The 12,809-nt window shown below is 47.8% G+C and overlaps 1 protein-coding gene across 7 annotated transcripts in view; it reads left to right on the forward strand.

Annotated features, from left to right (window-relative positions):
• Positions 1 to 10,541, forward strand: part of PRKAG2 (protein kinase AMP-activated non-catalytic subunit gamma 2) — a 136,430-nt gene extending 125,889 nt beyond the window's left edge. For all 7 annotated transcript variants that reach the window (XM_049777866.1, XM_049777868.1, XM_049777869.1 and 4 more), the window contains 5 exons: positions 2,798 to 2,963; positions 4,366 to 4,403; positions 4,831 to 4,977; positions 6,995 to 7,088; positions 10,238 to 10,541. In XM_049777866.1, the coding sequence (XP_049633823.1) occupies positions 2,798 to 2,963; positions 4,366 to 4,403; positions 4,831 to 4,977; positions 6,995 to 7,088; positions 10,238 to 10,269 (477 nt within the window). In that variant the 3' untranslated portion in view covers positions 10,270 to 10,541. The remainder of the gene's footprint in view (positions 1 to 2,797; positions 2,964 to 4,365; positions 4,404 to 4,830; positions 4,978 to 6,994; positions 7,089 to 10,237) is intronic.
• Positions 10,542 to 12,809: the final 2,268 nt, after the last annotated feature.

The following is a 12,809-nucleotide window of genomic DNA, read 5'->3' on the forward strand; positions in this document are numbered from 1 at the left end:
CAATGACCTTCTGCATGCAAGGCAAATGCCCTACCTCCATGCTATCTCTCCAGCCCAAAAAAGTCGCAATCTTTCAAAACGAATATCAAAAGTTCAAAACACAGGCCAGAGAAATAGTACAGCAGGAAATGCACTGGCTTTGCACTCAGATGACCTGGTTTGATCTCTGAGCACTAAGCCAGAAGTGAACCCTAAGCACAATGACTGGAGTAATCCCTGAGCACAGTGTCAGGAGTAAGCTCAAAAGCACTGCTGGGTGTGCCCCTCCCCTCCCCCAAAACGTCAAAAAGGTAATAAAACAAAACTTAGGGAATTTTATGGAGTTTTTTGTTTTGGAGTCACACTTAGGCTATCACACAGTACTCCTTGCTCTGTGCTCAGGGTTCACTTTTGGCAGGACTCAGGCGCTGTATGGAGTCCCTGGGATCAAACCCAGGTCAACCGTGTGCAAGACAAGTGCCTTACTACTGTACTATCTTCAGCCCCAAACACTTGAAACTCTTAATACAAGTTTGAATTTTTCTTTTTGTTGTTTTTGTTTTTGGGTCACACCGGGCAGTGCTCAGGGGTTACTCCTGGCTGTATGCTCACAAATCGCTCCTGGCAGGCTCAGGGGACCATATGGGATGCCGGGATTCGAACCACCGACCTTCTGCATGAAAGGCAAACGCCTTACTTCCATGCTATCTCTCCGGCCCCAAGTTTGAAAATCTTATCACATGGGGGAATAAAGCAATTTGTGATCCATATTATTAGAAGAGAGCATAAATAAGAGAAATCAAGCCAGTATTTCCAGTAAAGTTCCTGATGATGCTTCAAATGGGTATCCTGGGTTTAGAATCATCTTTGGAAGGTCGCAGTGCCCTTAAAATAATCTTCTTACTAACTGTAGCAGTGACAGAAAGACCCCAAAGTTTTGGCAAGAGTGCCTTGTTAGTTTAGATCAGGACAATGGGACAAGTCTGGTCTCTGAGGAGGCCACAGGCTCAGCAATGTCATTGGAAATAATGAGGAGGGAAGGTTCTTGGACCCTAAGGGCTTCATGAAGAACCACTCTCTTCAATAAAACCAACACTTATTTTTGTTTTGCCTTTTTTTGTACTTTGTTTTGGCCCATACCCAGTGCTGCTCAGGGTTTGTTCCTGACTCTGCATTCAGGGCACCTAGCAGTGCTCAGGGGACTCTATGATATTGCCAGGAATTGAACCTAGGCTGGTGACATACAAGGAAAGTGGCCTATTCACTGTACTATCAGGGATCCTCAAACTTTTTAAACAGGGGGCCAGTTCACTGTCCCTTAGACCATTGGAGGGTCTGACTATAGTAAAAACAAAACTTATGAACGAATTCTTATGCACACTGCATATATCTTATTTTGCAATGAAGAAACAAAACAGATACAAATACAATATGTGGCCCGCGGGCCATAGTTTGAGGACCACTGCATCCTCGTACAATTTTTTTTGGGGGGTCACACCTGGCAGTGCTTAGGGGTTACTCCTGGCTCTATGCTCAGAAATCGCCCTTGGCAAGCACAGGGGACCATATGGGATGCAGGGATTCGAACCACCGTCCTTTTGCATGAAAGGCAAACACCTTACTTCCATGCTATCTCTCCGGGCCCCACCATACAATTTTTTTAACTTACATTTTTTTTTCACATAGGTTAAGACCCTGGAGAGATAGTATTGGAATTAAGGTGTTTGCCTTACATATTGCCAACCCTGATTTGTTCCTCAGCACCACTTAGAGTCCCTCTTATCCCAAGCACTGCCATGAGTGATTCCTTAGCACTTCTATTTATGACCCAAATAGCCCCTTGAAACAGAGAGAACACACAGGTTAAGATACAAGCCTCGGGCCCGGAGAGATAGCACAGCGGTGTTTGCCTTGCAAGCAGCCGATCCAGGACCAAAGGTGGTTGGTTCGAATCCCGGTGTCCCATATGGTCCCCCGTGCCTGCCAGGAGCTATTTCTGAGCAGACAGCCAGGAGTAACCCCTGAGCAACACCAGGTGTGGCTCAAAAACCAAAAACCAAAAAAAAAAAAAAAGATACAAGCCTCATTTCGTGGACAGCCCTAGATCAATCCCTGATGTCACATAGTCCTGGGACTCCAGAGCACTGCTTGGGAATATCTCCAAAAATATCTCTACATATGGGTGCACTCTACTTTTAGTGCAAAAAAATGACCCAAAATCTGCTATCTTTTTTTGGTTTTTGAGTTACACCCAGCGGTGTTCAGGGGTTACTCCTGGCTTTATCTCAGAAGTCGCTCCTGGCAGGCTCGGGAAACCATATGGGATGCCAAGAATCGGAGTCCAACTGGTTTTGGCTGCATGCGAGGCAAATGCCCTACCACTATGATATCGTTCTATCCCCCAAAATCTACTATCTTTTATATGGTGAAATGCGGTAGACCTGTTGACAAGTGAGCAGGGAAATGTGCAAATGTATATGTCCACTAATCATGCAGTGAAGTGTGTGTGTGTGGTGGGAAGCCTGGATGATGGGAAGTGTGTAAAAGGCAGCATGTATGGAGAGAATGGGGGGGCACTTAGGGCAGCATATGCATGTCTACTCATTGAGTTACTGTACTGGCCCCAGAGTCACAGGCTATGCACGTGACCAGCTGGACAGTTCCTGGGTACCACGGGCAATTTGGTGCAGGTCATGGGGAAAGGGTGGGCTTGGGAAGTCAGACTTGAGTCATTCACAGGTGTCTTCCTGCCACCCCTGTCCAGCAGGGGTGATGGCAGGAGGGCCTGCACCCCTAAGGAGTGCTTTTCCTTCCACAGATGTGCGACATGCCTAAGCCCGCCTTCATGAGACAGAACCTGGAGGCACTGGGAATCGGCACCTACCGCAACATTGCCTTCATCCACCCCGACACGCCCATCATCAAGGCCCTCAGCATCTTCGTGGACAGGCGGGTTTCGGCCTTGCCAGTTGTTGACGAGGCAGGTGTGTGCGTGCATGTATGCCCATTTTTCATGTCCCTGATGGTGGGGGCAGCACTAGAATGCTGAGATCCAGCCCATACCCTCAGCCCTGGGTGCTTCAAGACAAGAAGACATTTTAAGCTGGCTGGTTTTGGGGGAAGGTGGAGGGAGTGCTCAAGGATCTCTTCTGACAGTGCTCATTGGACTTTTTGTAGTGCCAGAGATTAAACCAAGGTCTGCTGAGTGCAGGGCCAGCCTTGCTGTACTCTCTCTTCTGCCTCAATTGACTTGTTTGTCTGTGTTCCGTGCTGATATTATTTCATGTGGAGCTAAGAATGGGGGTCACCTGGCTTTATCCAGGGTTTCAGGACCCCCACACAGTAAAATAAAAGAGGGAGGGAAGTTAGCTCAAGGTATTGTACTGTAGTGTTTACCTGATATGTTGAGGCTTGAGGTTGAATCTCCAGTTTCACATGATCCCCTGAGCACTTGACTGTGGCCCTATCCATCACCTGACCAAGCACTAAACTGTGGGACCCACAGAACCAACCCACATGTCACCAGGAACTATTCTGAGAGAAGCCCTGGACACTGCTTGGGAGACCTCAAAAAAAAACAAAAAAAAAAAAAAAAAAAAAAACTTCTATATCTGCGTCATGGTGTGCCAGTCAGGGCTGTGATTCAGCTCAGTGCTCAAGTTCTCTGACGCATAATACAGGATGACCCATTCATTTAACAATGACTGTACCTATGAATGATCAACTTAAGATTTAAGGGGTGGAATGAGACTGCTTCAGGGTCATGGCTCATTCCTCACATGCAGTCGACCCTGCTTTGACCCCCAACCAATACTGTAGGTAGGGCTCTGTGCCTTAACACTGCAGAGCTGAGTGTTGGACTTTGGGGGGTGTTGGGTTTTTGGGTAACACCCGGCATTGTTCAGGGGTTACTCCTGGCTTTATGCTCAGAAATTGCTCCTGGTAGGCTCCGGGGACCATATGGGATGCCAGTATTCGAACCATTGTCCTTCTGCATGTAAGCAAATGCTTTACCTCCATGGTATCTCTCCGGCCCCAGAGCTGAGTGTTGGGGCCAGAGCGGTGGTGCAACTGGTAGGGCATTTGCCTTGCACGCACTAACAAAGGACAGACCGTGGTTCAATCCCCTGATGTCCTGGAGTGATTTCTGAGCACATGGCCAGGAGTAACCCCTGAGTGTCTCCGGGTGTGGCCCCCAAAGAAAGCAAAAAAAAAAAAAAAATAGAATGTTGAACCACCATTCTAGATGGCAAGGAATCGCCAGGAGGGGCTCCAGATGCCCTGAGCACTGTTTGTGGGTAGTTCCTTTACCCCCAAAAGATTGATCTTTGATTATGTTTGTTTGTTTCTAGCATCATTTTCTAACACTTTTTTTTTCACTTTTAGGAAAAGTTGTCGATATTTATTCCAAATTCGATGTCATTGTAAGTATTGTTGCTTTGTTAAACTTATCATCTAAGGAGTCAGAAAGCTAGTGCAGGGTTTAAAGTTCCTACCTTACACACAGTCAACATTGGTTCAGTCCTCAGTACCTCACAGAGTTCCCTCGAAGCCCACCAGGCATGATCTCTGAGCTCAGGGAAAATTGGGGTGTTCCTAAGGACCAAGTTGGAGCTGGACTGTGCCCTGTCCTTCCTGACTTGGAAAGAAGCAACAGAGGTTGGCATGGGGTTGGGAGAACACACAGCCAGCATTAACAGGACTAGGCCCTCTGCCAGGGGTCCCATGACACTCAGGTGTACCCCAGGTTATGGTGGAAGTGTGCCGCAGGGCTGCAGGGAAAATGAGGTAGCTATAAACAGTGTATTGGTGGGCTCTGGGTAACCGTATCTAATTGTTGCCTGATTACAGAATCTTGCTGCTGAGAAAACATACAATAACCTCGACATCACGGTGACACAGGCACTCCGGCACCGCTCACAGTATTTTGAAGGGGTGGTGAAGTGTAGCAAGCTGGAGACATTAGAAACCATCGTGGACCGCATAGTGCGAGCTGAGGTGAGTGGCTGAGCTGGTTCCCTTTTCCGTGTGCTGCCAGCTAACCCTTGGGTACATGAAATTTCAGCTCCTGGGCTAGAATCTGGCTTGTGCTTGGATATAGCAGGTCTCTAGAAAATGTGGATTGGCTATGAGGGTCTGCAAACACAATTAAATGGGCTGCTAAGATATTCTGATGAATTTCTTACTTAGTTGAGTTTGGTTTGGGGCCACATTCGGCAGTGCTCAGTGCTGACTCCTGATGGGACCCAGGGATGCCAGGGATCGAAACTGGTTCAGCCATATGTAAGGCAAGCGCCCTGCCTACTCTCAGGCTCCCTATCAGCATTTTTTGATGCTAGATGTAACCATAGTGTTAGCTTATAATTAATAATCATGTTAATCACAATATTTTTGGGGGGCACACCTGATGGTTCTCAGGAGCTACTGATCCTAAGTGCAAAGATCAAACCCTGGCCTGCTGCTTGCAAAGACTATGCTCCAGCCCTTTGAATTCTCACCAGGTCCATCATAGGATTATTGAAGATTCTAAATACTTCTGTTTTGTTTTGTTTTGTTTTGGGGCAACGCACTCAAAAATCACTCCTGGCTTGGGGGATCATATGGGACGTCAGAGATCAAACCGAGGTCCGTCCTGGATCAGCCGCGTGCAAGGCAAACGCCCTACTGCTGCACTATCGCTCTGGCCCCAGATTCTAAATACTTTTAGAGAAATTCACACAGAAATGTATTAAGTGGCATGGAAAAGATGACTTTTTTGAGCCTAATACAAGCTATGATATCGGAACTATCCCCAAAATTGTCATTAGAGATAAAATATGGAAGTGAAGTTGCCCCTCTTTCGATCTCTTTCCTATTTCATAAGGGGGTGGCAGAGGTGGGACTAGTGGGTGTGAAAAAGAGAATCTGGTCTTTGGCTGCCTCTCACTCATTCATTATAAAAAGGCTTAGACAAGATCCAGGAGCATTGGTCCATGGTAGGATACTTGACACAAAGAGTAGCGGAGTGCAGTTAGGGCAAATAAGGGACCACTGTGACGATGGACACACTGGACCACTGGACAAGAACTGGATGCTGAAAGGAGCTAAAGTGATAATCATGATATTGCAAACCGCAGTGTCAAAAAGGAAAAAAGGGAAAGGGGATGAGGAGAAGGAAAATGTCTGCCATGGAGGCACGGGGGAGGCCAAGAAGGAAATGGAACATTGGTAGCAGGAAGTATGCACTGGTGAAGGGATGAGTGTTGGACACTGTATAACTGAAACTCAATCATGAACAACTTTGTAACTGCATCTCATAGTGATTCAATTTAAAAAATCATTTAAAAAATTCCATGTTCAAAGACCCAAAAAAGGCCTCAGGAACTTACTATAATGACCTGTGAACTGGGCACTTTCCCCAGAAACCTTTCAAGAAAACAGAGTCTAGCTGCTCCTAGAAACAGCTACAGAGTTGGGAACGATAGCATATTGGGAAGGGCTATTGCCTTGCACGGGGCCAACCAGGTTCGATCCCCAGAATCCCATGTGGTCCCCTGAGCCCCACCCAGAATGATTCATGAGTGCAAAGACAGGAGTAACCTAATAAAAAACAAAACAAAACAAAACAAAAACAGCTGGAACTTCACTTGTATTTCAGTGTCTGTAGGGAACTGGTGGCACTTCCACCTCCTCTCCCACATGGGAGATGTGGGGTGTCTACCTTTCAGACCCTAGCCCAGCCATCAAGTCCCCCTCCCCAATCAGAGCTTAGACCCTTAATACCCATAATACAGCCCCTTAGAACCTGAACCTCCTGGCTACATCTATCAAGTACAGAAGTGTGAAAATGTAAATGCTCCCAGCCTGGTGCTGGTACTCTTGTTCCAAACATTCAAATTGCATCATTCCTTAGTGGTTTTTTGTGCCTGTGTGGTCTGAACTCCATAGTCTGTGTGGTCTGAGCACTGTTGCTGTGTTTGTGGTTCTGTTGAAGTGATTTTTCTCTTCTGACTTTCCTGGGGTTTCTCATTTGCAGGTTCATAGGCTGGTGGTAGTGAATGAAACCGATAGTATCGTCGGTATGATCTCCCTGTCGGACATCCTACAGGCCCTGATCCTCACACCCACAGGTATATCCTACTTGCTGACCTTCATCCTGAGAACTAGGAGGAGCTGAATGGTGGTGGTGGGGGGGTCTCTTCCTTCATACACCTACAGGCGCTTGAGGTCAGGCTCTGTGGCCCAGATCCTTTCCTCTGTGGTTTCACCTGATTCTGTTATCCTGGGCTGAGAGAGAAAAGCATGTGTTGAGAGTGGATATGGAGCCCGGGAGGCTGGTTTCTCAGAGCCACTTCCTTACCTGAAGGAAGAACTTGTGCCTTTCCTCACAGAGGTGGTGAGTGTCCCAGAGCCCACCGGACGTAAAAGAATCATGGTAGCATCAGGCCCACAAAGTCACTCAGTATAAGAAAGTCAAGATTCTCTAGTACCAGGAGAGCAGCGGCAGGACTGGAAGCTAAGTGGTATGGGGAAGTTGGGAGAACCAGTGCTCTAGAAAAAGGTTGAAAACTGCCAAGCAAGACTGGAATGCTTGAGCCCAACTGCAGCTCAGAAGGAATGTGGCCCACAAAAAGATGCAGGAAGAGAGTAAAAAGAGAAGGAAGGGGTTCAGTGAGCCAGTTCTGAGCTTTGTCTGTCATCAAGAAGGCTATAAAATCTTGGTCATGTTCAAAGCAAGTCACAGCTGGTGTTTGGGGATGAAAATGAACTGGTATCATGAATAACTTCCCCACATGGGGAACTGTGGTAGTTTTTAAGAAAAAGAGCTCTTCAGTTCTGGAAAACACAGAAAGAAATCGTTTTTGGGGACTTAACTATTAGAGCCATCTGTGCTAAAAAAAAAAAAAAAAAAGTATTTGAGTATGTGAAACTAATATCCAACTGTAGACTTTCTTTTTTGTCTCACGTTATATGGAAATTACATTAGGCACCAAACTGCAGGTGCTGGATTGTCTACACCAGTCTAGAGTCCCAGAGAGCCACATCCATGGCCCAGCCATAGTCACATTCATGGTCACGGGGAGACCAGGAGGTGCTGTGGGGCTTAGAATAGAGAAGGTATTAGACCCATATGGACAGTGACAGTGAATTGTAGTGTCCCAGGCCTTACTTCTTTCTCCTTCTCACTTCTGCTCCTTTCTAGGTCCCATAGACATACTGGGGAACCAGTCACACATGCCTTTTGACCCTTCAGGGGTGAGACATTTGGGCAGGGGGGCAAGCAGTGTTTGTAATGTCCTACAGCAATCAAAGGAACTGAGATGTGGTTTTGGAAAACAACCTCCTGAAGGGATTCCCTGTACCACCCAAATACATGGCACTCATGGGACTCAGGACTGCTCCCCAAAAAATGGGTCCCACCAGCCATGACTAAAGCCAAATCCTAGACCAGGTGGGGGACTTCTCTGACCTTTTTTGTAGTACCGTCAACTGGACATTTCCCCTGTATCTGAGCAAAAGGCTCCATTTCTTGTGGGACATGGCATCGTTGGCCACCAACACAGTCATCCTGTGGGCAGGCAGTGCACCAAGCATGGTGGGCAGCAGAGAGCCATCCTGACCCACTCAGACAGCAACATTTCTGCACATCATTCCAGTTCCTTCCTGCACTTACCCTTTCCTGTCTCCGGTGCTTTCAAAAGGAAGTGGACACTCCCTCCCAGTTTATGGCCTATGGGGCAGAGCCTCTGTCTCTAGGCCTCGAGCACTCAGCAGAAAGGTCACTCCTGCTCTGCTCTGCGTGTTCTCATAAACCGTCAGAACAAGAGAGCAGGTCTGTGTCTGGGGGCAGCCTCATTCCAGGTTTGTTTGCTCTTTGAAAAATGTGCAGTCGGGCCCGGAGAGATAGCACAGCGGCATTTGCCTTGCAAGCAGCCTATTTAGGACCAAAGGTGGTTGGTTCGAATCCCGGTGTCCCATATGGTCCCCCGTGCCTGCCAAGAGCTATTTCTGAGCAGACAGCCAGGAGTAGTCCCTGAGCACTGCCGGGTGTGGCCAAAAAAAAAAAAATGTGCAGTCATCAGGGTCCCTCCCAACTGAGCAGAAAGGAGGTCCAGCTCCTGCCAACATGGGAAATGTCTGTCCCCTAGAAAACATGCTTCAGAGGCTTGAGCAATAGGGAAGAGCACTTGCCTTGCACACAGCCGACAGATTCAACTCCCAGTATCATATGGTCTCCCAAGACCTCTAGGAGTAATCCCTAAGTGCAGAGCTGCAAGTAAGGCCTGAGCACTGCTGGGTGTGGCCCCCAGCGCCCCCAACCCTCCCAAAATATCAGAGATGCCCACTCATTACCAATAGCTCCTCTTCCAGACTAACTGTGTATCGTTCAGATTCAACCAGACAGACCTTCCTGTGCACTTTCCAATATGCCAATGTCTCTCAGCTCCTTATCTTGGTGGATTGTGAGGCTGGTGTCTTCGCACATCTGTGAGAGAAGAGAAACTGGCTGGGAAAGTGTCATCTCCCCACCCCCTCAGGAGGATTTACATGCCCCCCTCCCCAAAACCTGTGAGGCATTGGCAGTCACATCTTCGGCTGTGTGCTTCACTAAAGTCTACAGTCTTAAAACACCATAGATATGAATCAGTGGAGCTCCTGGCCACTTCAGTCAGGAATTTTAGATTTTTTTGGTGCTGTTTTTTGGTTTGTTTTGCTTTATTTAGGAGCCACACCCAGCTGTCCTCAGGGCTGATTTCTGACTGTGCTCACAATCACTTCTGGTGGAACTTGGGGAACTATATAGGTTGCTGGGAACAGAACCTAGTTAGCTACGTGCAAGACAAGCACCCTGCCTGCTGTACTATGACTTTGTTTTATGTTTTTGTTTTTTTTGTTTTGTTTTTTTTGAGCCACACCCAGTGGCACTCAGGGATTACTCCTGACTCTGAGCTCAGAAATCACTCCTGGCAGGCTCAAGGGACCATATGTGATGCCGAGGATCTAACCAGGTCCATCCTGGGTTGGCCTCATGCAGGCAAATGTCCTACGGCGGTGGTATTGCTTTGACCCCCGTCTTTTTTTTTTTTTTTTTTAGAAGGAAATCGTAACCACAAACACCTTTTGCCAATCAGCTCTCATCTCTGGAGGCTAGTAGTGTTATGGTGTGGATCCAGGGGCCTGCTGAGGGGGTTATGGGGGACAGGGACCCCAGTGCAATGCCTGCCTCCTCCCAAGGCCTGCAGCTTCATGGCTAGGACTTTGCCCTCTCATCTCACAGGTGCCAAACAGAAGGAAACAGAAGCTGAATGACGCAGGCATGGGCGGCACCCTTGTGGGCCAAGTTGGACAAGGATTCCAGCTCCGCTTTGCCTCATTCACTCCGACCGTGGCAGGAGAGACGGCGGCTCAGGACAGATATCGGGGTTTGTGGCGGGGTTTTCCTCCAGCGATGCTGGAGATCAGCTGAGAGAAGAACAGACTGTAGGTATTGGAAGATGCGGGCTTGCCTCACAGGACTCTTCTGAGACCTTTGAGACGGTTTTTAGTACACTGTATGTCATTAAAGTGCTCTGTGTCCTCCCGCTGTCACTACTTTTCCTTTCCAAGAGCCACTGGCATGTGACAATGCCAGGGCCTGAGGTGGCGGTGGGGCGCAGACCTAGTGCCTTATGTCAGACCCCACCAGCCTGCTCGACCATGAACCGTTACCAAATCCTTGTGTTCATTCCACTTGTCCCCATTTGTCATTTGGCTCTTCTGTCCATGCTTGGACACTGTTCATGACTGTGTGATGTGACATATGTGGTTCCAAACATGACTATCTCAACAGCTTTATTGATTTTCTTATGCCATTTTCTTACATGACTCCAAGTGAATGATCACCATGGGCCCCAATAATAAACAACCTGCTGTGGGTGACAGCAGGCAGGGGTCCTTGTCGATTTCCGAATGGCACCGGGAAGCTGGGATTTGCAAGTGGCTACTGGTGGGGCTGGAGGCACGCAGGAATCGGAGCAGCAGGAAGATGCTTATTTTTCTTCCCATGTTCAACTGTAAAATTACAGTGTGTGTGCACCATGCACGTGTGTGTTTTTGTGTGTGTGTTTGCGTGAGTACCACCGTGGCTGTATTTGTAAACTTGATGGTGGCATCTCCAGAATTCACTTTGAACAGAAACTATATCCAATGTGTGGATGCAGAAGATGTTGATGCTTGTATATACAGGAACCAAGTTTTGGTTTCTTGTTTGGGGAGGGATTGGATTGGTTTGGTGGTTGTTGTGTTTTTTGTTTTCAGGGGGTTGTTTGTTGGGGGTTTTTCTGGAGAGTTAGTTTTTTGTTTTTTTTTTTTTTTGGTTTTGTTCTTTTTTGCAAGTTGAAAAATTAAAATAAATCTGCCTCTACTGTTTTGTTAAAGAAGTTCTCTAACAGACCACGTACTTAGCACATTTCATGTTCAAGATGATAGCCTAAATTCTCTTTTTAGATAACTCCTTTCCCATCTCACACAAACCACAATGGATTCTTGTGTCCTTTTCATCATCCTACCGGGACAGAAAACCTTCATGATTTAATCCCTCATATCTGAGTCGGAATCTACTCCTGGGTCTCCTCGTTTTAGTTCCTCTGCTCTGAGGGCTTCCCCTGGCAGGTACAAGAACACTTCGAAGACACCCCTCATATTTTTCACTGCTCAGAAACCCTCTCGTAGTCCCTCTGCCTCAGGATCAAAGCTGACCCCTACATGGGCACTGCCTCCTGGTACTCCCTTTGGGCCCCACCATCACCTCCTGCTCACCACTCACACACTCCCTTCTCACCAGCCTTGCTCCCGTTCTCTCTGTCCAGGGCTGGGGCCTGTGAATCAGAAGCTCTGGAGTAGTCACTGGGTCAGCTGTGGTCTGCAAGGGGCCCTGGGTGAGGTGGTTCCTGTCTTGGAAGTTCCAAGAATGCTGGTGTGGAAGGGAGGGTACCATGTGGCCACAGCCCTCATTACTGTCCATTTTCAGAGTCCAAGAAGGAGAAGGTAGTTTGTTCCCACATTGCCAGGCTACAGTATTAATTCAAGGACATTTTCTACACCCAAGGCAGATCCATAGTCATAGTCTGGGCCCTGAGGTAAGGGTAGATCTGAGGTGTTCTGTGGGGGCTGTTGGTCTCCCTGGAACTCCTTCAGAAAACTTTCAAGTCAGCAAGTTCCATCATCTCCCTTCCAGGCCGGAACTCCTGTCTCTGTGTTGAGAGCTGCCTGGTCCACAGTGTGAAGGACAACAAGACACAGGCAGAGAAGTGGGGAGCCCCAGACCCCCATGCCTACCATAATTTCCCCCATGCTCTCTCTTCAGTCTTCCCCAGTCTTCCCCTATCAGTTCTGGAAGGTTCACTTAGCCAAGTTTATTCCATAGACCTGGGCAGAAGTCTTGGACTCATTCTGGAACCTAACCTCTCCTTAGCCTGTGTCTCAGTGTCCAATGAAAGGAACTGCCTGTCCCCCCAAAAGTCCACAAAAGCACATACCACGATGCCTGTGAGTGGATCTGGCATATTTGGAGTAAGGCTCGGCTGCTCCTGGCAAGTGAAGAGGAGATGGTGATGCGGAGGGCAAGCCAGCTGTGGGATATACTTCTGCTTGATGAGGAAAGGAAAGAAGAGACAGGCACTGATAACCCCAGGGAGATGGCCAAGGTGGGTGTGCGGGATGATAGTGCTCAGGACTGTAAACAACCAAATTGTTCCAAACTGAAAAACTTCACACTTTTCAACAACTTTGTTTTGGGGCCACATCTGGCAGTGCTCAGGGTTTACTCCTGGCTCTGTGCTCAGAAATCACTCCTGACAGGCTCTGGGGAC

This window comes from Suncus etruscus, chromosome 1 (assembly GCF_024139225.1).
Source record: "Suncus etruscus isolate mSunEtr1 chromosome 1, mSunEtr1.pri.cur, whole genome shotgun sequence".
Classification (NCBI taxonomy): domain Eukaryota; kingdom Metazoa; phylum Chordata; class Mammalia; order Eulipotyphla; family Soricidae; genus Suncus; species Suncus etruscus.